The sequence below is a fragment of the Triticum dicoccoides genome, chromosome 2B (assembly GCF_002162155.2).
Source record: "Triticum dicoccoides isolate Atlit2015 ecotype Zavitan chromosome 2B, WEW_v2.0, whole genome shotgun sequence".
NCBI classification, from domain to species: domain Eukaryota; kingdom Viridiplantae; phylum Streptophyta; class Magnoliopsida; order Poales; family Poaceae; genus Triticum; species Triticum dicoccoides.
Genome location: NC_041383.1, coordinates 684,176,805 through 684,201,748, shown reverse-complemented (window position 1 = coordinate 684,201,748; position 24,944 = coordinate 684,176,805). Strand labels below are relative to the sequence as shown.

General features: G+C 46.3%; 1 protein-coding gene across 1 annotated transcript in view; it reads right to left on the bottom strand.

Annotated features, from left to right (window-relative positions):
- Positions 1–17,725: 17,725 nt before the first annotated feature.
- Positions 17,726–24,944, bottom strand: part of LOC119365595 (ribosome biogenesis protein BRX1 homolog 2-like) — a 22,687-nt gene continuing 15,468 nt past the window's right edge. Inside the window, exons 15-19 of the mRNA XM_037631244.1 lie at positions 19,525–19,649; positions 18,995–19,096; positions 18,821–18,889; positions 18,640–18,738; positions 17,726–18,044 (exon numbers count right to left, since the gene is read on the bottom strand). Coding sequence (XP_037487141.1) covers positions 17,907–18,044; positions 18,640–18,738; positions 18,821–18,889; positions 18,995–19,096; positions 19,525–19,649 — 533 coding nt within the window. The 3' untranslated portion in view covers positions 17,726–17,906. The remainder of the gene's footprint in view (positions 18,045–18,639; positions 18,739–18,820; positions 18,890–18,994; positions 19,097–19,524; positions 19,650–24,944) is intronic.

Below are 24,944 nucleotides of genomic sequence, written 5' to 3'. Positions count from 1 at the left end.
GCTGTCTAAAACGTCTTATAAAAGTGAACAGAGGGAGTATATCATTTGCTAAAATACATATGGCGCTAATAACCTAACGGGTTCAAAGTATTGAAAGTTCATCAAAATCAAAATCCAAGAGACCAATACATCACCTGGTAATTTCTGAACCAAATGTGGTCATCCACAATGGAGAAGACAAACTCATGATCATGAAAAGGTTTGGCCTTCCGATGGTCTTTTGGAGTAGCAAAAATCTGCAGGTACAGGAGTGAGCAATGAGTTAACTCTGAAGTTCTTTTATCAAAAGAAGAGCATGTCTCCATAGAGCTACTAATTTGACCCTATCGAAGTATATTATTACCTCTGCTATAAAAATAAGCACAGGGGCTTGAGAAAAAATTGGATTATTTTTCTAAGCAGCTAGCGTTGCACATGACCTTAGAATATAACTTGAGTTATTAAGTGACTCCTTCCTTCAAAGGGTTATATTATAATGAACATACCAAAAGACCAATAGTGGATGCATCACACCCACATGCTAGTCTTTAACAACATTGTGTATAAATTGTTTTTATCATAAACATGCGTCAAGAATTACGTTAAACCTGTTTTGACACCAAGTAAACAAGAATAATTTGATCTTGCAAAAACAGAAGTTTTTTAATACAGGTCAACTATCATGCGTGAGTGTTGTCTGGTCCCGGAACCCGAGTGTGTGGCCTGCATTGCTCGTTGTGAAGTGGATGAGGATTGCAACACCGCGAGTAAGTGTGCTTCCTCTCGAGCTTGCATATTTTTATGTTTAGGCGGGGAGGACGTCCTGCTGCCCTGCATTTCTGGTTGTGGAAAAGATTTAACTTGCATCCTTGGATGCTTGGCATTTGGGAAGGACGACATATCCTTGGATGCGTATTGAGGACTGCAAGACTGCATGCTCGGTCGGGGGCATGCCAAGTGGCAAGCTTGCGTTGATGAGTGGCGGAGCTTGATGAAGATTGTTGAGGTGGCTAATCAGAGTTGAGGGGGATGAAGAAGATAAATTATGCATGGACTCTATGAAATCTTTGATATTCAAGCCTAATAATTAGGGGTACACTCAAGAGTTTCATAAAGTAGGGGGGGCAATAGCCCCCTTTGGCCCCATGAAGCTTCGCCGCTGGCGTTGATGGTTGTTGCAATCCTCATTTGTGGAGTAAATTTCCGTCCTTGTGCGATAAGACTTTTTTTAAACTGACACCGGGGGGATCTTGTGCGACAAGATACGCAAACGGGAGGAACCCGAGAAGCATCAGCTCTTCCCTACCGACAACGAATGTGAGGCCTGCGTAGATGCTTATCCTGCCTGCGACACCAGCACTGATTGCAGGAACGTTGATTGCATGAACGAATGCAAGAACAAATGCGCGCATCTTGACTGATTGTTGCGTGTTTGTGTGCCCATGTGTGTGCATGCATGGTCTGATTTGATTTGATTTTCACCCTCCCTGGTTTGATTTATATGGCCCGTTGTTGTTCTCTCGTGCCAGCCGGCAATGTAGTGTGTTATATTTTCTCGGTTTCCCTTCTCTTCTCTTGTTTATGCTTAAAAATTGTGTAACGACCCCAAGAGAACAAGAGAACAAACAGGAGGGATGAGGGATCGAGAGAGATTTGTGAGATATTGGGAGGAGGAAGACAGGGTAGGTGGGATGCAGAACAAGGGAGAGATAGACGAATAGGACTTTTCTCATCAGCGTGTCCAGTACACTGGCTTTCCTGACTACATAAAGCACCCCTTGGTCTCGGGCCCACTTGTCACTCACACACACACACCACCAAACGACTAAGTCGTCTCTGTAGTTGGGACCCGCTCCTCATCATCTTCTTCTTCATGCCAATCCTCTTCCTGGTTCTCTAGCTGGTCAGCCTCTTTGTCTGCCTCCACATCAGGCATGACTCTGACTGCCGATGGGGAGTGCGTGACAGTCGCCCCCTCTTGAGTTGGAGCGTGTTCCGCAAGATCTGAGTCTGGAAAACGCTGCTTGAGTACGTTGTAGTCCTCCCGCATTGCACTCTCTGCTGGTAGTGTAGACCAATGAACGAGCACTTGTGGAATGGCCGCATTCCCTTTCTTGATGAGGTGCCTATCCAGGATAGCTTGTGCTGCAGATCACCAATGGTGAGGTCTGGTGCCGACGGTAACTGCTTGTAAACTAGGGTATGATCCGCGGTAAATGGCTTGAGCTGACTGACATGGAAGACTGGTGTATCTTTGTCACGCCCAATATGCGATACTATCCTAAAGAGACTCGAAGGTCCCACCAAGGATAGAACCGCATATTGAAACGCTTTGGCAAGGTGGATATCACTACATCAACATTACATAATAGATGGGGATACATACATAAGGCATACAATGCCACACGAATACAACAATACAGTACATCAGAGCACCATCCGACTACGGATGAAACACAAACAGAAACTCAAACGACATCCACCCTGCTAGCCCAGGCTGCCGACCTGGAACCTATCCCCTGATCGAAGAAGAAGCAGAAGAAGAACTCCAAGACAAGCAAACATCGCTCTCGCGTCAAGATCATCGCAAAACCTGTACCTGCAACTGTTGTTGTAGTAATCTGTGAGCCACGAGGACTCAGCAATCCCATTACCATGGGTATCAAGACTAGCAAAGCTTAAAGGGAAAGGAAGGGGTAAAGTGGTGAGGCTGCAACAGCGACTAAGCATATGTGGTGGCTAACATACACAAATTAGAGCGAGAAGAGAGCAAGTGGAACGGTCGTGAAGCTAGCAATGATCAAGAAGTGATCCTGAACTCCTACTTACGTCAAACATAACCCAGAAACCGTGTTCACTTCCCGGACTCCGCCGAAAAGAGACCATCACGGCTACACACACGGTTGATGCATTTTATTTTGTATCTGGTGTCAAGTTATCTACAGCTGGACATTAACAAATTCCCATCTGCCTATAACTGCAGGCACGGCTTTCGAAAGATTATACCCTGCAGGGGTGTCCCAACTTAGCCCATGACAAGCTCTCGCGATCAACGAAGGAATAGACCTTCTCCCGGGAAGACCCAATCAGACTCGGAATCCTGGTTTACAAGACATTTCGACAATGGTAAAACAAGACCAGCAAGACCGCCCGATGCGCCGACATCCCGATAGGAGCTGCACATATCTCGTTCTCAGGGCAACACCGGATGAACACTACGTACAACTAAAACCAGCCCTCGAGTTTCCCCGAGGTGGCGCTGCAAGTGGCTCTGGTTCGGACCAACACTTAGACAAGCACTGGCCCGGGGGGGGCTGTAATAAAGATGACCCTTGGGTTAATTACTCCCAAGGGAAATATAGGTGGTGGTGAGGCAAATGGTAAAACCAATGTTGGGCCTTGCTGGAGGAGTTTTATTCAAAGCGAACTGTCGAGGGGGTCCCATAAATCACCCGACCGCGTAAGGAACGCAAAATCCGGGAACATAACACTGGTATGACGGAAACTAGGGCGGCGAGAGTGGAACAAAACACCAGGCATAAGGCCGAGCCTTCCACCCTTTACCAAATATATAGATGCATTAATAATATAAGAGATATTGTGATATCCCAACATAATCCTGTCCACCATGGAGCAATCTTCAACTTCACCTGCAACTAACAATGCTATAAGAGGGGCTGAGCAAAGCGGTAACATAGCCAAGCAACGGTTTGCTAGGAAGGGTGTCAAAGGTTAGAGGTTCATGGCAATTTGGGAAGGCTTGAAGAACAAGTGATAGGTAGCACAGCATAGCGATAGAACGAATCAACTAGCATAGAAATGATAGTAGTGAGATCCAGGATAGCGGTCATCTTGCCTGAAATCCCGCAAGGAAGAAGAACGAGTCCATGAAGAAGACGAACGGGCGTAGTCGAATGAATCCTCACGATCGCAACATTACCGGAACTAAGAAGCAACACCGGGAAGAAACAAACAACATGGTAAACACACAAGCATAATCATGGCATGATGCATAAACAAGTATGATGCATGTCCGGTTTAACGAGGCATGGCATGGCAAAGTGCAACAAACAATACTACAAGTTAAGTGGAGCTCAATATGCAACGAGTTGCATATTGACGAAACACCACATCCGAGTTATTTAGTTCGCTCTCGTTTAGGTACACAACAATATTAAATGTTGTTAAACATGGCAAGAGGTGAAGCATATGAAAAACTAACTATCTAGACAAGTTTAAATGAGGCCGGAACAACAAACAACAATTCCGGAAAATCCTCATGTCCAAATTTTAGATTTGGTACTGTTCTGCCCTAAACCATATTTTAAGTTTGTTAAACAGGAAAATAAAGTGGACCATGTTAAACTAGGCATTTTTCCACCCCATTTACATATAAAGTTTATTAAATTCGGAGCTCCGGTTAATTAGTTATGAAATAAATCATTTTAGCATGTGATTTATGCAAATTTAAACAAACAGCATTTTAAACATTTTAAACATGGATGAAAATGGCATATTATTAATCTACACAAAAGTCTAAGCATTTTACATGTAAAGTTTGTTTAATTCCGATGCACGGTTAATTAGTTATTACATGCATGAGACTTAGGGGTTTTTCTGCAAAACTGTAATACTCTGGATAATGTCTAAATTCGCAGCAGGGGAAAAAACATAACGGGCTGAATCCGGTTTGGCCCAATCGGTGAAAAAAATAGAGAGGCACTGGGGGCTGCTCACCCATGGGCTTCGGCCCGTTGGTGGAGGAGGCTGGCTGGGCCTGGCCGCGGGGGAGATGGAGGGCGAGCTGGGCCTTGGCGCTGCTGGGCTAAAGCGGGTGAAGGGCGACGCAGGACAAGCAGGACGGAGAGGCGCGGTCAACGCGGCTGCGCGACTGCAGCCTCCTCCTCTCGAACAGAGGCAGGAGCGGGACTTTGCGGCGCCAGGCGACGGGGATCGGGTCGAGGACGGCGTCGGTGGGGACCGGCCAGAACGGGACTGGGACGACCGGATCCGACGGAGGGACCGGATCTGGAGCGAACGGCGGAGGCTTGAGGCGCGGGCGCGGGCAGAGCTCAGCGAGCCCATGGCGCGGGGGTGCTCCTGTCGTCCCTGCGAAGGAGAGAGAGAGAGGCCACCGTGAGAAAGAGTTAGAGGGGAAAAACAGGAGGAGAAGAGGGGTTCGGCCTGGTTGCTGCTGCTTCTTGTCGGCGGCATGCTGGAGAGGAGCTCCGGCGAGGTAGAGGCCCCGGACGTGACGAAGTAGGGGAACGACACCACGGCGCGGCGGCGGAAGCTCCTGTAGGCACAGAGACAAGGGAGCTCGGGGTGAGGGAAGAGAGATGAGAGAGGGAGAAAGGAACAGGAGGAAGAGGTGACGTCTTGGTGCTCCTTCGGTGATAGTGGGCGAGGAACTCGGGCGCCTTGAGCACAAGATCAGGGAGGTGGTCGGAGGCTACAGGGTGGAGGCGGAGAGGAATTTTGGATTGGGGGCTCGGGCATCTGGAACGAGGAGGAGGGAGAGCGTTGGTTGGGTGAATCGGGCAGGGGAGATCCCGAGTGGGATTCGGTGGACTGGCGGCGGCGTGGGGATGGATGTGACATAGCTCCTAAAATTAGGGTTAGGGGTCTATTTATAGGAAGGGTTAGCTTAGGGGCTACCTAGTCCCTCCGATCGAAATCGGACGGTTGAGAAAAAAATAGGTTAGGGAGTCCAATTAAGAAAACAGAGATGTTTTATAGACGTTTGGGGATGATCCGGATCCAGCGGCAACGACAGACCGGTTCGGGTTCGGGTAAGTTTGGGACGCGCACGAGGGGGGTTGGGCTGACAAGAGAGAAGAGAAGGCAGCCCGGCAACAGTTTCTGGAGACCGAAAACGTCCGACGAATGAACCGGCGATGGTGCCGCTACGGATGACGGTTGGGCTATCAAACGGACTTCGAATGCGACGAAACTTGGCAGGCGGCCTGTCTACACTATAATAAGACCGCACGACAAGTTGCAACCCATTCCGAGAACATTTTTATGCCACTTATAAAATAATATTTCGGAGGTGCCGCGGGCGCGTGCGAGTGTGGTCGGGCTCAGAACGGACAAGGGAGAGAACTGGCGGAACACGAATGGATGCAAGTTTTGAAAAACATGCGGATGAAATGCAGATGATGACATGAGATGAGATGCATAACAAGAACAAAATGCAAAACAACAGATAAAACCCAACCACGAAGGAAATATCATATAGCATCTCCGGAAAAGGCAAGAGTTGGAGTTACGAATATGGAAAGTTGCATCCGGGGCGTTACAACACTCCACCACTACGAGAGGATCTCGTCCCGAGATCTAGGATGGCACCGGAGGGAAAAGGAAGAGGAAGATAAGCGGTAAAACTAAGTTGCTTCTTCGATCAATGAGTGAAACCACGAACCTTGAGAGGTTGAGCAATTAGAGATGAACGAGATTGCAAACAATCCGTTAGAAAAGAGGAACAAGGAACATTACGATAACTTGAAGGTTGCAAAGACATGAATGACGAGCACAATGGACAAGAAGGAATTGAAACCACTCTGGTTGAAACGAGATAAGAATGAATAAGAATGATATAATTTTGACAGCACTCCGACTGTAAATGGAAGAAATTGAACATGAACTTGACAAGATGAGAGGATACTTGATGAAATCAACAACACACTGCCTCCAAAACTATTGAAGGAATGGCACAAGGGATAAGAAGGATTTCAGACAGCACTCCGATTGAAAGGATAGGCAAAACTTGATAAGATGAAAGAACTTGAATGAGAACACAACACTCCGGTTAAATGGATAAGCACGAAAAGAACATGATCTTGACCAAACGCGGGAATGGGTGAGGAGAGCAACATCACAATGACTCTGTAACGAAAGAATAGAAGTTAGACCATTGGGATAAAGGGACGGAGAAGAAAATGACAACTTGTGCCACAAATGAGCTTGGAAAGCACCCTTCCAAGATGGTTACAACGGGGTTGTTGGAAAACCAACAACGAAAAGAATAAGCTTGTAGTGGGCTTATGGAAACATCGCAAGACTATGAGATGACATTCTGCCACTAACGAAAAACAATTTCTTGGATTGAGGTCAACAAGGAGATGACAACTCCTTTCACCGAGAGGATAGGAGAAAAACTTGGATCATTGATAGTCACCACAATGAGCAACATTCCTTAGGGAAGGCTTTAGGTTAAATCTATACCAAGATAACTCCACAGAAGAGATTGATGGATTTAAAATACGTCATTCTTGACAACATATGAATCATGAAACATGAAGGAAATTGTCAAGAGTGACATAACACCACCTCAAAAGATAAGGTAGAAAGAATTGCACTTTGGAATGCAAGATGAAGAATACTTGAACTTCTCAGAACAAAACATGTGTTGAGCACCATGTTTAATTTTTGAGTATAGCTTGGCTTAACTCCGAGAGAAATCTTGAAGAACAATTGAAGAATGAAAGAAATCCTTGAGGAACCACCATGTAGATCTTCCATGAAGAACTCCGGTAATAAAAAGGATGATAGAAAGAAAGAGAAGTTGAAAGAAGAAGGTGAAGCCTTGCAATGATTTAGATGGAGCTTTGCGACAATATAACCAAGAAAACTTGGAACTCCGGAAAAGGAAAAGATGAACACTAGAACCGAGAATTACTTCATCATGAACAATCTCCGGGAGAAAAGAATTGAATCACCTCGAGGAAATAAGAATAAGATTGATTGTATGCTTATCCTTCATCAAATTAAATTGATGGCAAGCAATGGATTTAGCATACTACTTATTCTCGTAGAAAGAATTAAGAGAGATATAGCATAAACTTGAGAAGGTATTGATGGAACCACGGTGGGATTTGGAAACAACGAATTAATTGATATGATAACGAAGGAAGTGAAATCTTGAACGAACCACCGAAAAAATTGAAAATGAAAGTAGCAAAGGCACAATTCACCGGGAAGAATGAAGATACTTGAGGGGATTTAGATACAAGTGAACAAAGAGATCATGAGCTTATTAGAGAATACTTAACGATGCACCGGTAAGATTTGGAGAATGATAGCTACACGTTGCGAATGAAGAATTATGACATGATGGCCTTCGGAGGAAAGAAATGGAAAACACTCATGAAATGCTCCGGATGGGTGAAGAGAATTCTCACAATCGAAAACAATTATGAGAGGATGGCATCAAGCTAGAACCATGAATCTTCAAGAGAATGGACCAAGATTTAGAGGAAAACTCTTCTTCGGTCTTCACATGTTGAGAATGATGATGAGAACCACCATGAAAATTGTTGAGATACTCCGAATCAAAGAAGAATAGAAATGATGAACCAACGATGAAAATATTCTGAAAGCGATCTTGGAGAAGGAATATGACTGATGAAAATTCATTCTTACGTCAAACTTCGAAAGGAATTTGGGAATAACTCCGAAATAATTAGAAGAGTTAGGTAAGATCCTGGGAAAAGACCTGTGGGTTAGGGCCCACTCAAAAGATACACCTTCGAAAAATTACTTGAAAGGGAAATTGCACCAGTTGAATTAAATGACTTGAATGAGATAACAACCTCGAAATAGCTTGAACGGATTAAGAATGGAAACACAAATCTTCTGAGATATCTTCAACACTCTGGAACAAATGAATAGCAAGAGGTGAGTGATTGAGAGGTGCACCGGCATGAGAAAGCATTTGACACGAGGAAAGGAATATGATGAACACTGAAAGCTTGAATTGGATCCACCGGAGAAGAAACAACAATGAAGGATGATGAACTTGAAGCTCGTGAGCATCTTCACGAGGGATCACCGGATCAGAACATTGACAGAAGAAAAATGGAGAGACTTCCCATCAATAAAAGGATACATGATTAAGAAATCCGAGTCCTTGAAGAAAAAGGGTGGGAGGGCGGGAAAACAAAGGCAACTTGGGGAGATGGAATGGATACCGTTGAGAAAACTTAGAATTGATCTTACGGATGTTGAAAATGATCGGATCCACTTGAAGAGAAGCACGCCGGTTGGAAAAGAATTAACATGACAACCTCAATGATCAAGAAGGATTAGCACTCCCATAGAAATATGAGAACACAATTTAGGAAAGGTATGGATTCAACACTTGACTTTGAAGCAACTCGAATACCACAAACAAAACAAAACAAAGGATTGGCTTGCAGAAATAAGCCGGAACAAATACATATGATAGAGATTTACCCAATCCCATATCATGCATCTGTCAGAAATATATTCTAGGAGCTACTTGAATTCCCACCTATAAAACTCCCGAAACTTTCTGGTTATGCAATCTGGTGTTGGGGATACAGGGGAAGCAATATATCTCACCCAAACTAATAATACCTACATCCAAGTTGTATTCATCCGTCAACACATAACCAAGAAACCTTCAGAAATTGTGTACCTCAACCTTCGAAAAGCATCCGTTATACGAGTTATGGTAATACTCCCGAACTCCCCAGTACTGGGTGACGTCGAGGTTATCTCACCAACAACTGCATAAAAGAGATTTTCGATGTCGGCAAAACTCAGGTATTCCAGAACTGCAACGATAAAATTGTGACGACAACACCTCGGAGCTCAACTCCCCGGGTCAATGCCACATAATAGACAGGAGGCACCAAGAACAATGTTCTCATCACAAAACCATCGGAACGATTCCAAGATACCCGCGTGATCCTAAAAAAAATTTAGTGAAATTTGAGGAGAGGAAAGACAAAACATCTACGTCAGGAGACCTCACTAGAGCGACGAAGGGGCTGAGGAGTAAAAAGAATCCTACTCTCCAATATATATAATCCTAAGACTCAAAATAGTTTTCTTCTAGACTCAACAACGGCCAACAATCAAGGGGGCTCCTAAGGTCGGTCGAGGCTCTAATACCAACTTGTCACGCCCAATATGCGATACTATCCTAAAGAGACTCGAAGGTCCCACCAAGGATAGAACCGCATATTGAAACGCTTTGGCAAGGTGGATATCACTACATCAACATTACATAATAGATGGGGATACATACATAAGGCATACAATGCCACACGAATACAACAATACAGTACATCAGAGCACCATCCGACTACGGATGAAACACAAACAGAAACTCAAACGACATCCACCTTGCTAGCCCAGGCTGCCGACCTGGAACCTATCCCCTGATCGAAGAAGAAGCAGAAGAAGAACTCCAAGACAAGCAAACATCGCTCTCGCGTCAAGATCATCGCAAAACCTGTACCTGCAACTGTTGTTGTAGTAATCTGTGAGCCACGAGGACTCAGCAATCCCATTACCATGGGTATCAAGACTAGCAAAGCTTAAAGGGAAAGGAAGGGGTAAAGTGGTGAGGCTGCAACAGCGACTAAGCATATGTGGTGGCTAACATACGCAAATTAGAGCGAGAAGAGAGCAAGTGGAACGGTCGTGAAGCTAGCAATGATCAAGAAGTGATCCTGAACTCCTACTTACGTCAAACATAACCCAGAAACCGTGTTCACTTCCCGGACTCCGCCGAAAAGAGACCATCACGGCTGCACACACGGTTGATGCATTTTATTTTGTATCTGGTGTCAAGTTATCTACAACTGGACATTAACAAATTCCCATCTGCCTATAACTGCAGGCACGGCTTTCGAAAGATTATACCCTGCAGGGGTGTCCCAACTTAGCCCATGACAAGCTCTCGCGATCAACGAAGGAATAGACCTTCTCCCGGGAAGACCCAATCAGACTCGGAATCCTGGTTTACAAGACATTTCGACAATGGTAAAACAAGACCAGCAAGACCGCCCGATGCGCCGACATCCCGATAGGAGCTGCACATATCTCGTTCTCAGGGCAACACCGGATGAACACTACGTACAACTAAAACCAGCCCTCGAGTTTCCCCGAGGTGGCGCTGCAAGTGGCTCTGGTTCGGACCAACACTTAGACAAGCACTGGCCCGGGGGGGGCTGTAATAAAGATGACCCTTGGGTTAATTACTCCCAAGGGAAATATAGGTGGTGGTGAGGCAAATGGTAAAACCAATGTTGGGCCTTGCTGGAGGAGTTTTATTCAAAGCGAACTGTCGAGGGGGTCCCATAAATCACCCGACCGCGTAAGGAACGCAAAATCCGGGAACATAACACTGGTATGACGGAAACTAGGGCGGCGAGAGTGGAACAAAACACCAGGCATAAGGCCGAGCCTTCCACCCTTTACCAAATATATAGATGCATTAATAATATAAGAGATATTGTGATATCCCAACATAATCCTGTCCACCATGGAGCAATCTTCAACTTCACCTGCAACTAACAACGCTATAAGAGGGGCTGAGCAAAGCGGTAACATAGCCAAGCAACGGTTTGCTAGGAAGGGTGTCAAAGGTTAGAGGTTCATGGCAATTTGGGAAGGCTTGAAGAACAAGTGATAGGTAGCGCAGCATAGCGATAGAACGAATCAACTAGCATAGAAATGATAGTAGTGAGATCCAGGGTAGCGGTCATCTTGCCTGAAATCCCGCAAGGAAGAAGAACGAGTCCATGAAGAAGACGAACGGGCGTAGTCGAACGAATCCTCACGATCGCAACATTACCGGAACTAAGAAGCAACACCGGGAAGAAACAAACAACATGGTAAACACACAAGCATAATCATGGCATGATGCACAAACAAGTATGATGCATGTCCGGTTTAACGAGGCATGGCATGGCAAAGTGCAACAAACAATACTACAAGTTAAGTGGAGCTCAATATGCAACGAGTTGCATATTGACGAAACACCACATCCGAGTTATTTAGTTCGCTCTCGTTTAGGTACACAACAATATTAAATGTTGTTAAACATGGCAAGAGGTGAAGCATATGAAAAACTACCTATCTAGACAAGTTTAAATGAGGCCGGAACAACAAACAACAATTCCGGAAAATCCTCATGTCCAAATTTTAGATTTGGTACTGTTCTGCCCTAAACCATATTTTAAGTTTGTTAAAAAGGAAAATAATGTGGACCATGTTAAACTAGGCATTTTTCCACCCCATTTACATATAAAGTTTATTAAATTCGGAGCTCTGGTTAATTAGTTATGAAATAAATCATTTTAGCATGTGATTTATGCAAATTTAAACAAACAGCATTTTTAACATTTTAAACATGGATGAAAATGGCATATTATTAATCTACACAAAATTCTAAGCATTTTACATGTAAAGTTTGTATAATTCCGATGCACGGTTAATTAGTTATTACATGCATGAGGCTTAGGGGGTTTTCTGCAAAACTGTAATACTCTGGATAATGTCTAAATTCGCAGTAGGGGAAAAAAACACAACGGGCTGAATCCGGTTTGGCCCAATCGGTGAAAAAAAACAGAGAGGCACTAGGGGCTGCTCACCCATGGGCTTCGGCCCGTTGGTGGAGGAGGCTGGCTGGGCCTGGCCGCGGGGGAGATGGAGGGCGAGCTGGGCCTTGGCGCTGCTGGGCTGAAGCGGGTGAAGGGCGACGCAGGACAAGCGGGACGGAGAGGCGCGGTCAACGTGGCTGTGCGACTGCAGCCTCCTCCTCTCGAACAGAGGCAGGAGCAGGACTTTGCGGCGCCAGGCGACGGGGATCGGGTCGAGGACGGCGTCGGCGGGGACCGGCCAGAATGGGACTGGGACGACCGGATCCGACAGAGGGACCGGATCTGGAGCGAACGGCGGAGGCTTGAGGCGCTGGCGCGGGCAGAGCTCAGCGAGCCCATGGCGCGGGGGTGCTCCTGTCGTCCCTGCGAAGTAGAGAGAGAGGCCACCGTGAGAAAGAGTTAGAGGGGAAAACAGGAGGAGAAGAGGGGTTCGGCCTAGTTGCTGCTGCTTCTTGCCGGCGGCATGCTGGAGAGGAGCTCCGGTGAGGTAGAGGCCCCAGACGTGACGAAGCAGGGGAACGACACCACGGCGCGGCGGCGGAAGCTCCTGTAGGCACAGAGACAAGGGAGCTCGGGTGAGGGAAGAGAGATGAGAGAGGGAGAAAGGAACAGGAGGAAGAGGTGAGGTCTTGGTGCTCCTTCGGTGATAGCGGGCGAGGAACTCGGGCGCCTCGAGCACAAGATCAGGGAGGTGGTCGGAGGCTACAGGGTGGAGGCGGAGAGGAATTTTGGATTGGGGGCTCGGGCATCTGGAACGAGGAGGAGGGAGAGCGTTGGTTGGGTGAATCGGGCAGGGGAGATCCTGAGGGGGATTCGGTGGAGTGGCGGCGGCGTGGGGATGGATGTGACATAGCTCCTAAAATTTAGTGTTAGGGGTCTATTTGTAGGAAGGGTTAGCTTAGGGGCTACCTAGTCCCTCCGATCGAAATCAGACGGTTGAGAAAAAAATAGGTTAGGGAGTCCAATTAAGAAAACGGAGATGTTTTATAAACGTTTGGGGATGATCCGGATCCATCGGCATGAAGAGGAACCGGAGTCTTGTCGTGGAAGAGGTTGGGCAAAGCTCCAAAATTAGGCTCGGCGCCGTACAAGGCCTTGAACGGGGAGCAGCCCAAAGCACTATGGTTACTTGAATTGTACCAAAACTCTGCCATGGGTAGCCAACGTTTCCAGCGGCAAGGGGTATCATGGGCAGTGCAGCATAGGTAGTGCTCCGAACACTGATTCACGCGCTCACTCTGCCCATCAGTCTGCGGATGATATGCAGTAGTGTAGAGAAGTTTTGTGCCAACCACAGTGAAGAGCTCTCGCCAAAAGGAACTTGTGAAAATCTTGTCATGGTCGGAAACAATGGTGTCCGGCACGCCGTGCAGTTTGATGATGTTGTCCAGAAAAGCACGGGCAACTTGTGGTGCTATTAAAGGATGTTGCAGAGGAATGAAGTGCACGTAATTAGAGAGGCGTCGATGACAACCAGAATAACATCAGCACCATCTGAACGCGGTAGCCCTTCTATAAAGGCCATTGTCACATCGCCCCAAATGCGAGCTGGAACTGGTAATGGTTGCAACTGAACCGCGGGATGCTTATGCTCGTGCTTAGCTTGCTGACAAACACTGCATTGCTTGACAAATTCCTCCACTTGCAGCTTCATGCCAGGCCAGTAGAAAAAATTCTTAAAACGGAGATAAGTTGGACGGATCCCAGAATGACCACCCACTGGGGATGCATGCAGCTCCGAAATGAGCTTTGTGTGCAGGGCTGCATTTTCTCCAATCCACAATCGTCCGTGAAATTTGATCATTCATGACCCTCTTCATCCGGGCTGCGAATGGCCACCGCATGGAGAAGTGTTGTAGCTTTGGCGTCTGTCGCATAAGAATTGCAAACCTCCTGGATCCATGCCGACTAGCAACTAGAAACTGCAGATATCGTCAGTAAGTGACCCACCCTGGACAAGGAATCTGCTGGCTTGTTGTCAGTATCACGCCTGTATTTGAAACGGAATTGGAGACCTCCCAGCTTCGTCATAGCCTTGCGCTGCAACTCAGATCCCAAGTGGTGTTCGCCCAATGTACAAAGACTTGTGGTCCGTCAGAATGGTGAATTCGCTGCGTTGCAAGTATGGCCTCCAACAGTCCACAGCCATCATCACGGCCAAAAATTCTTTTTCATACACCGATAACTTGCGATTGTTCCAAGGCACGACTAAGGAAAGCAATCGGGTGCCCCTGTTGCATCAAGACAACTCTGATACCTGTGTCACAGGCATCTGTTTCGACAGTGACCGGCTGCGAGAGATCCGGCATAGCAAGCACCGGGGCCATAGTCATTGCTTCCTTGAGCTGATGAAATGCTGTTGTGGATGTGTCTGTCCACTGGAATCCTTTCTTGCTCAGTAGTACTGTCAAAGGCTTGGTGATGACACTGTAATTGCGCACAAACTTCCTGTAGTACTCGTGAGCCCCAGGAAGGCACGGAGCTCGGTGGGTGAGCTCGGTTGTGGCCAGCAACAAATAACTTCAGTCTTCTCCTGCTCTGTAGCCACTCCCTCAGCCGATATAACATGACCAAGGTAATTGATGGATGGCTGGGCAAAAGTGCACTTGGAACGTTTGGCATAGAACTGGTTGGCGCGTAGTGTGTTGAACACCCGACGGAGATGCTGCAAATGCTCGTCGAACGACGGGCTGTATGTCAAAATATCATCCAAAAAAACTATGACGTACTTGCGTGTTGCCGGGGCGAAGATCACGTTCATGACACACTGAAATGTCGGTGGTCCATTCGTCACGCCGAACGGCATCACACGAAACTGGAAATGGCTGTGGTGGGTTTTGAAGGCCGTTTTGGCTTCGTCCTCCTCGCGCATATGTATCTGGTGGTAGCCCGCGCGCAAATCAAGCTTGGAGAAGAAGAAGCGCCAGCCAACTCATTGAGGAGCTCGTCGATGATCGGTAAGGGAAACATGTTCTTGATTGTGATGTCATTGAGGCGGCGGTAATCGATGCAGAAACGCCAAGTATCATCCTTCTTAACCAAAAGCACGGGAGCAGCAAAAGGACTGATGCTTGTGGTTATCAGACCAGCTTGAAGCATCTCCGCCACCTGCCGCTCGATCTCGTCTTTTTGGAGGCGTGAATATCGATATGGCCTAACATTGGGTGGAGATGCACCAGGATGCAAATGGATTGCATGATCAAGCTCCCGGTGAGGTGGCAGTGTCGTGGGCTCCTGGAACACATCAGCATACTCGTCCAGAAGTGCTTGCAGCTGTGGCGGCAATGGTTCGTCTTGTTCACTAGTCTGACCGTCGCTATGCACCACTGCTAGAGGCCACACCTCATTACCCTGAATCCACTTGGATAATTGGTCTGCTCTGATCTCTGTAAGTGTCAGTTCCGTGGGCGAAAGCACCCATGCAGCTTGATATTGATATTTTCATGGCGGAATTCCATGGTCTTGAGGCCCCAATGACACTTCATAGGGCTGAATCGAGCGAGCCAATCCACACCGAGGACAGCATCATATGCCTCGAGCTCAAGCAGTCTCATATCTGTGGAGAATGTATTGCCTTGGCACCACCACTGAAGCTGGGCCACCTGCTTATTGGATTGCAGTGTGTCTCCTTTAGCAACGCGGACGGTCACCGACTCCGTGTCTTGCACCGTGCAGCCAGCGCGCAGCGCAAATGCCGAGTTGACAAATGTGTGTGTACTGCCGGAATCGACCAGCAAGAGCATAACTTGGTCCCCGACCAGGGCACGCAGTCGCATGGTGCCTGCCGCTTCTGTTCCTGCCACTGCATCACTGAGATGTTGTAACAAGTTGCTTGTTTCTCTAGATTATCATCAAGCAGTTCAAGGGCACGAATTGTGTCATCAAACAAGAGCTCGCCGTGATCGCCTACTTCGATGGTGAGCAGCTGACCAACTCGATTGCACTTGTGCTCGCGGCTGTATTTCTCCCCGCACTTGAAGCACAAACCATTCGCGCGCCTGAACTCGCGGAGTTGCCGTTCGCGACCAAAATCATCCGGTCCGCGCTTGGCTCCATCAATGCGCGGCTGGACCGGTGCCGGCGCGATTGCAGGCACCGGTAGTGGAGGGATGGCGCGCGCATAGGCCAGCGGGCGTCCTCTTGGCCTTGTGTGTTCTGTCTCCTCCTCCTGGATACGTGTCAGTGCAGCCGCTCTGGACACGCTCGTGGGCGCATGTTGGCGCACCCCAGTACGCACCTCGTCGCGCAGTCCGATGATGAATTGCGACATGAAAAATTTCTGATTGAGGGAGGGATCCATTGCGATCAGATGGTACATGATGGCCTCAAAGGAGAGACGGTACTCAGCAACTGTGACTGACTGTTTGAGATGATGAAGACGATGCAGAAGAGTGTCAAATTCGTCCTGACCAAATTCTGCTTGTACCGCCGTAGTGAACTCGTACCAATTGCCGAGACCATGGAGGCGCTTGTGTGCTTGACACCACAGCGCGGCGTGGCCTTCCATGTACAGAACCGCCGTGGTTGCCCACTCCTCTTGAGGCGTCTGATAGAGCTCGAAATACGTCTGCGCGGTTGGTGCAGCCGACGGTGCCGTCACGACTGCCCCGAATCAAGCCTACCCCGCTCGGGATTTCGCGTTAGATCGCCGGAGCAATCCAACACCCTTCGCGGTGGATGTTACGGCCAGATCAAGGGAATATGGCGTTAGATCGCCGGAGCAATCCAACACCCTTCGCGGTGGATGTTACGGCCAGATCAAGGGAATATGGCGCGGCGGTGGACCGGAACCAGCTCTGAATACCAAATCTGTAACGACCCCAAGAGATCGAACAGGAGGGATGAGGGATCGAGAGAGATTTGTGAGATATTGGGAGGAGGAAGAGAGGGTAGGCGAGATGCAGAACGAGGGAGAGATAGACGAACAGGACTTTTCTCATCAGCGTGTCTAGTACACTGGCTTCCTGACTACATAAAGCACCCCTTGGTCTCGGGCCCACTTGTCACTCACACACACACACACCACCAAACGACTAAGTCGCCTCTGCAGTTGGGACCCGCTCCTCCTCATCATCTTCTTCACGCCAATCCTCCTCCTGCTTCTCTGGCTGGACAGCCTCTCTGTCCGCCTCCACATCAGGCATGACTCTGACTGCCGATGGGGAGTGCGTGACAAATTGAAGGATGGACCACATCTCTCATCTGTGGCTGTGGAGTGGATGTACTCTTACCAACAGATCCAAGCGCAAAACGCCGTGAGATCATATCAATTGTTTGTACCGAAGCTTTGATCATTTGCTTGCAACTATATCAGGCACAAGACAAGGTGAAACACACAGGCAGTAGGATACGAGCAAGAACAAAATCAAGTTGTTTACATAAATTAACACATGCTTTGATTGTCATACAAGAACTACCACATGATAGTGCAAAATTCAGTGCTTGGCGATAGCCGCCAGCATGCATTGGTTTGACGATCAAATTCATTGGTACAGTCGCCTGCACTAGCTACTCTTCCCCTTTCCAAAGATCAGCAAACTCATCAGGCTCGAGGGTGTTCTCCATCTCGTGCATCTTCCTCCTCACCTTGGCCTTCACCTTCTCGGCGTACTTGCCTGCCTTCTTCCGCTTCTCCAGTGCGCGGATCTGGTGCTCCAAATTAACAAAACCGTTATTAACCCCCGGGTGTGGATCAGTACATGTCAAAGCATACATGAATATGCATACCCTGGTGAGCTGTAAATCTTTTTCCCCACAACCACAACAAGATACCAACCAGACGATAACACTAATCTATTCTACGTTTGCAGATCAAACATGATTAGTTAGTTAGGTCCAACAAAACGAGAACAGAATGGAGCAGTAGTGTACAAGGAGTACTGTATCTGAGAGAAACATAATGGATGGCAAGCATTTGAATGTTCCATTCCACTGATGCAACCACGATATGCATCTCATTTCATGAAAAATCTGCTCGTAATACCATATTTGATATCAAATCCCATTCCAGAACACAACGTAAAGCTAACTGTGCACCAGCGGTACCAATAAATAACATGACACTACAGATCATTCAACTTGTCGATTTTCTCAGTTCAACTTTTATTTCAAGCAAAGGAACACAAGAAACAGATAATATAACTATTCCTTGATGACCGAAGAGGTAAGACCAGATTCTCATTACAAAGATGTCTGAAATATATGTACTTAGTCCACATCAACTGGTGAAAGCAAGCTATACCTGGTTGGGAGACACATAGAATGGGTTCTCGAACAATGTGGGGCCACCAAAACTACCACCAAATATTTTTGTTGGATTCAAACAGAACCTGGGGCCAACCTACACACAGAAATTTCATTAGAATATTGATTAGCAAACAAGTTATATAAACCATCAAAATATAAGCTCACACTACTTTTACCTCAACAAGTGTCATTTTATCTAGGCCTCCTTTATCAACTTTGGCAATCTCATTGTGGGGTACAGATACCTGTCAAGTATATCATTTGATAAAATTCAGATGGTGTTAGTAACTTGACAGGTTTTAAGTATTGAAAGTTCATCGTAATCAAAACTCTAAAGACCAAGACATCACCTGGTAATTCCTGAACCAAATGTGGTCATCCACAATGGAGAACACAAAAACATGATCATGAAAAGGTTTTGCCTTCCTATGATCTTTTGGAGTAGCAAAAATCTGCATTTACAGCAATGGGAATGAGTTAGCTCTGACAGTCTATCATTAAAAGATGAGCATGTCTCCACTGGATTACTAATTTCTAATTTGACTATATCAAAGTATATTATCACCTCTGCTATACTAATATAGCCTGAGTTATTAAATGTGAATCCTTCCTTCAGAGGCCTATATTATTATAAACATAAAAAAGAGAAATAGTGGATGCATTACACCCACATGCCAGTCTGTAACTACTGTGTGGACAAATATGATTTTACCGTAAACATGCATCAAAAATCAAGTTTAACCTCTTTTGACACCAACTAAATAAGAATAAATTGATCTTGCAAAAACCGAAGTTTTTTTTAAATACAGGTCAATATCAGCTTTGTTCAAAATGCTGATAACACATGCAGCATGATGTAACAAGCCAAATCATCACGTACTTGTGTTATCATTTCCTTCAAGAGCTTCCAATGAGGTTGCTGGTCAAAATTTGAAGAAAATGTTAGCAGAGGACGTGACCCTTTCAGATGGTTGCCGGTGAGCTTCAGTTCCTCCATGGTGTGAACTGCACGTAAATGTTACAGGATGGTTGGGCATTAGTAGACGAAACATCACGATAAAAATACACACAGTACAAAATCCAGTGCATCGTAAAACGGACAAAATTACTGTTATGACCTATAAGGCTAACAAAATCCCGATTTGACCTCGTTTCAAAAGAAATTTTGATTCTGACCTTTTTGGGTGACGCCAACATCCCTGGCGTCTGGGTTGCGAAGCAGACGCCAGGGTCCCTGGCGTCTGGCCCCTGGCCCGCTCTGCCCGCCTGCCCGTTGACCTGCTGACGTGGCAAAGGGGCCAGACACCAGGGACCCTGGCGTCTGGCCCTGGTAAGTGGTGTGTGGGGCCCCACACACTTCCCCCAATCCACAACCCGAGCTTAAAGAACACTTGGAGCTCTCACACTCTCTCCTACCCCTCAAGCTCCCCCTCAAATCCTCTCCAAAAGGTACATCCCTTAGGTGGATCTTTCCATCACTTTGTTGCTCTTGTTAATCTCCCCCAAATCATCCAATTATTTTTTGTTAAATCTTGTTATTTTGGTTGCATTTTATACATGTTGGTGGAACCCTAGTTCATGTTTTCTCCCCCTTATGTTAGTGTGAATGGCTTGGTTAACTTTGATAATATAGTGCTATGCATGGTGTGTAGTAGGAATATATGTTAGTTGAGTAGAAAGATTGGGGGTTAGGGTTAGTTAGTGATTAGGGTTAACCAATAATTTAGTGTTGATATGATTTGGATACTTTTGTGTGTTAATTAGTGATACTTTTGTGGACATCACCAATAATTTAGTGTTGATATGATTTGGATATAATAAGATGTATTTGGATAAACACCAATTCTCATTGAAGTCTTAAATGCATTCATGTTATTTTTAGATGGAGAGACTTGTTAATGTTCATTACATTGACAAGGAGGCATTCTTGAGTAACAATGCCGACACGGGTGAGGAACCATTGGTTTTTGATACAAGCCCTAGCTATGAGGATGTTGTTGCAAAAGTGAGACAAGTCTTGAAGTGGATGGACACCAATGTTGATGTTAAGTTAATAGGAAGGTATGATGTTGGAGTTGGAGCCAAATCTCGCTTGAAAAGTATGCCTATCACCTCGGATTTGCATTGGGATGTATACAAGGAAAAAGTATCCCAATCAGAAGACAAGTCACTTGAATTGTTTGCCACCAAGGTTGAATCTCCTCGGTTTACCTTTGATTTGAACCGGCATGTCTCTTCCCCAATGGATGACATGAGCGAGAGGACAATGGTGCCACTTGTTGAGCATAGGATTGTGGTTGATGCCCCCAATGTTTATCCCCCACCACGTCTCCGTGTACCATCTATCAAAGCAAATGAGGTTGAGTTGTATGCCCCTAATGCTTCTAGCCAACCACCAACTAGCCAAGCAAATGAAGTTGAGGTGATTGCTAGTGACGGAGTAATTCAAGAGGATGAAGATGCTTATGATGACGACGAAGAGCAAGAGGAAGGGTTTCATGGTAATGATGTTGGTGACTTGGATGCGTACATAGCGCAAAAGGACATGGATCGTGACTTGCCTTTTAGGCGTCAATATGCGTATGACTCGGATGACGAGGGTCCAGTTGAACAGTTGGATGAGGATGGATTCACAAAGGAGGAGAACCAAATCCACTTTGAGCTGACGGGCTTACAAAAAAGAACTCACTTGTTTAAAGATCTCAGCCTTGCCCATAAAGCTGTTGTTGACGGTGGAATGAGAATGACGGCGATTGAGCCAACACCATGCCCGGATCCAGGAGAACCAAGGGTGGAGAATGAGGACGAGAATGCTTATTTGAAGAAAGGAGTGAAGTTTCTGAGCTTGCCTATGCTGAAGTTTTGGTTGGCTGACTATGCCATTCGAAACCATAGGCCATTTTATGTTGAGCACTCCGACATGAAGTTGCGTTACACCGTGGTGTGTGAGCAAGAAGGATGCCCATGGAAGGTTCGTGCAAGAAAGCTTAAAGAAACCGAAGAATGGGTGTTAAAAGTTGTGTTGCCACTCATAGATGCAAACCTCCATCTAAACGACTTAGAAAGACACACCGTCAACTCACATCTGAGTATCTCGGATACAAATGGATGAAAGACATAGGCTTTGATCCCACTGTGAAAGTGAGGTTTCTCATGCGGACGGTGAAAAAACAATTTGGTTATGAAGTCAAGTATGGGAAGGCATGGAAGGCAAAGGCAAATGCTATTAGGATGTTGTATGGTGGTTCTGAAGAAGCATACAACCAGCTCCCAAGGTTGTTGGCCGCCATTGCACATAGGAACCCGGGCATGTTTCATGTGGTCGAGGATCACGAGGGAGTGTTCCACCGTGCCTTCTGGAGTTATGGACAATGTGTGGAGGCGTTTCAGCATTGTCGTCCGGTCTTGTCTATAGATGGCACGTTCTTGACCGGTAGATACAAGGGCACACTAATGGTAGCAATGGCGCACTCATCAAACGACAACGTGTTGCCGTGTGCATTTGCTTTGGTGCCTTCCGAGCACCAAGACAACTGGGAGTGGTTCATGGGTCATGTTAGGCACAACGTGATTGGGGCTAGGGAGGTATGCATCATATCGGACCGGCATCATGGCATACTCAAGGCAATGGACATTGTTATTCCAGGATTTCCAAAGCTTCACCACAGATGGTGCATGAGGCATTCCGTGGCCAACTTTTACCGGGCATGTAAGAGCAAGGAGCTCAGCAAAGACCTTACCCATGTATGTGTGGCCTTCACCACCCAAGGTTTCGATGCTCGGTACAACAAACTTTTTGCATAGGTGGTAGTGGTGGTCGTAGAGGGAGCACAAGTGCTAGAGGTGCTAGTGTTCGTAGAGGGAGTACAAGTGCTAGAGGTGGTGGTCAAGCTAGCACAAGTGCTAGAGGTGGTGGTCGAGCAAGCACAAGTGCTAGTGGTGGTGATCGAGCTAGCACAAGTGCTAGAGGTGGTGGTCGTCGGAGAGGAAGCACAAGTGCTATAGGTGGTGGTGGTCGTAGAGGAATGGTTGATAATGGATCGGCCTTCGGTTTTTTGCTTAATCCAGATGGTTGATCTAATAATAATGGTATATTATTTGTTCATACAATTCCTAACATTTATTCATTTACTGTATTTACGCATTTACTCTCTTTATGTCTTGTGCTAACAATTGTTCTTTTTGTAGGCATGGCTTCATCTGGTTCCAGGACGAGGCCGGCGTGCGCGGACCAAGAGGACATGCCGAAGACGTGGATGGAGGCCAGTTTGGACAAGGAGAAGGAGAAGGATGTGCCCACACCAACATGTTGGTGTGCTGATGTTTGCAAGCTGAAGGTATCCACTGACCGCAACAAGTCATGGACAGAAGGTAGAAGGTTTTTCGTGTGTCCCAACTATGCACATGATCGTCGAAGGCCAACTAACGCATATGACATACCACCGGTATGTTAGGTGTACATACAAAAAACATCAATAAGTTGTCACTCATATGTCTAACAAAAACATGGTTTATATGTAGTCCCCTCCTCCACTTTGCAAGTACTTCACTTGGATAGATCACGAGGTACCAAAAGATGTCCAAGAGGACCAACGTCGAGATTGGTTACGGAGGCAGCGCCTATTCGAGGAGTCCTATGCACGGGGATTGGAGCGGGAGCGTCATGAGAAGGAGGCTAGTGAGCGCAAGAAGCATGAGCAAGAGAGGGCACGCAAACAGAAGGAGGCTCGTCAAGAAGAGAGGGCAAGAAAACTTGCAAGGGCTCACGATGCACGAGAGGAGGACGAGGCACGTGACAAGAAGGGAAAGTGGCCCCGTACTACTCAGTAGACAAATGAAAAGGCACCGGTGTCGATGATGAACTGTCTAGACTTTGTTTAATGTATGAACTTGCTATTCGAGACCTTGTGTGGTCATGAACTACTTATGTCATTCGAGACCTTGTGTGGTCATGAATATGCTAGTGCGGCCGAACCCCAGCTATACTGGGTATCCCAGTTATTGAGTAGCTCCAAGAACATCCAGAGGGCTGAGTTCCCGGTTGCATCTGAGAAGACTACCTTGGTTAGTACATATCAAAGATAGGCCCGCGCGTACTGCTGCACAACCACATCATTGGCACCCTGAGGGCACGGATTGGTGTTTCCTCTGACCAGTTTTAGCCAGGAATGCCTCACTCTTGCGGTATCGGCCTTGCCTTCCTGAGGGCCGTCGGGCTCAACACCAATTAAAATGCCAGTCCGTTCTCGCCAATTACCAACGCTCACATGACCGGTAACAGCTTGTCCGTTGATAGGAAGGCCGCTTATCATAGCCATGTCCTATAGGGTCATCGTCATCTCCCCACATGGAAGGTGGAACGAGTGAGTCTCCGGCCTCCAACGATCCACAAGTGCGGTCAGCGCCGCGTGGTTCACCGGCGGAGCGTGTCGCTTAAACTGCAACACGAATGGGAGAAGACCCAATCTCCGAATGTAAGGCTCGTACCGCGGGTCGTAAGTAAAGTCATCAGCGGAATGACCCCTCATGCGCATAGCAACTACAAGCTGCAAATAAAGTGATGTTTTAATCAATACAAGAACACAAATGAGAAACAACGAAAATTGATAAGTCTTGCTTCTTACATCTCCCTTCTCAATGGCACGAGCACGATGCTCCTTATCCCACTCATCGATTAATCCGGCATACCAAGGTCCATCATCATCCGCAATCCTATAAAACAAATCACAAACATCTATGAATACATGAACAATATAAAACAATACAATTTTCTTCTCCAAGTTATGCCATATGAACAAACCATTCTTCTCAAACATAACCACATCATTTTCTTCTTCTTCATATGCACACATAATTCTTCTCAAACATACCAACATCATCTCAATCAAATAAATTTGTCAAATAATATGGTGTCACATATGCAAATACATATCATCTAGAGTACCAAATTTCACCATATCTTTTGCAAATATAGTATGCCAACAATAGGATTATCTACACATACACACATCATCTATCAAACCAAATTATCAAACAAGTCTATTTTACATACAAAAATCATGTATTCATCACCCCTCTTAGTTCAAAAAAAAAACCTATGGACAACATATACACAAAACGGAATTGATTTTGCCTACATGTTCAACTACACATCTGCCTACCAAATCATCTATCAACTACAAACAATTTCCTAAAACAAAGAAACCATCTACTCATCTAACATCACCTAGTGTTGAATAATGCATCCAACAAGAGAGGGGAAAACAAAAACAAATTGGAGGGAATGGGGGAGAATACCTC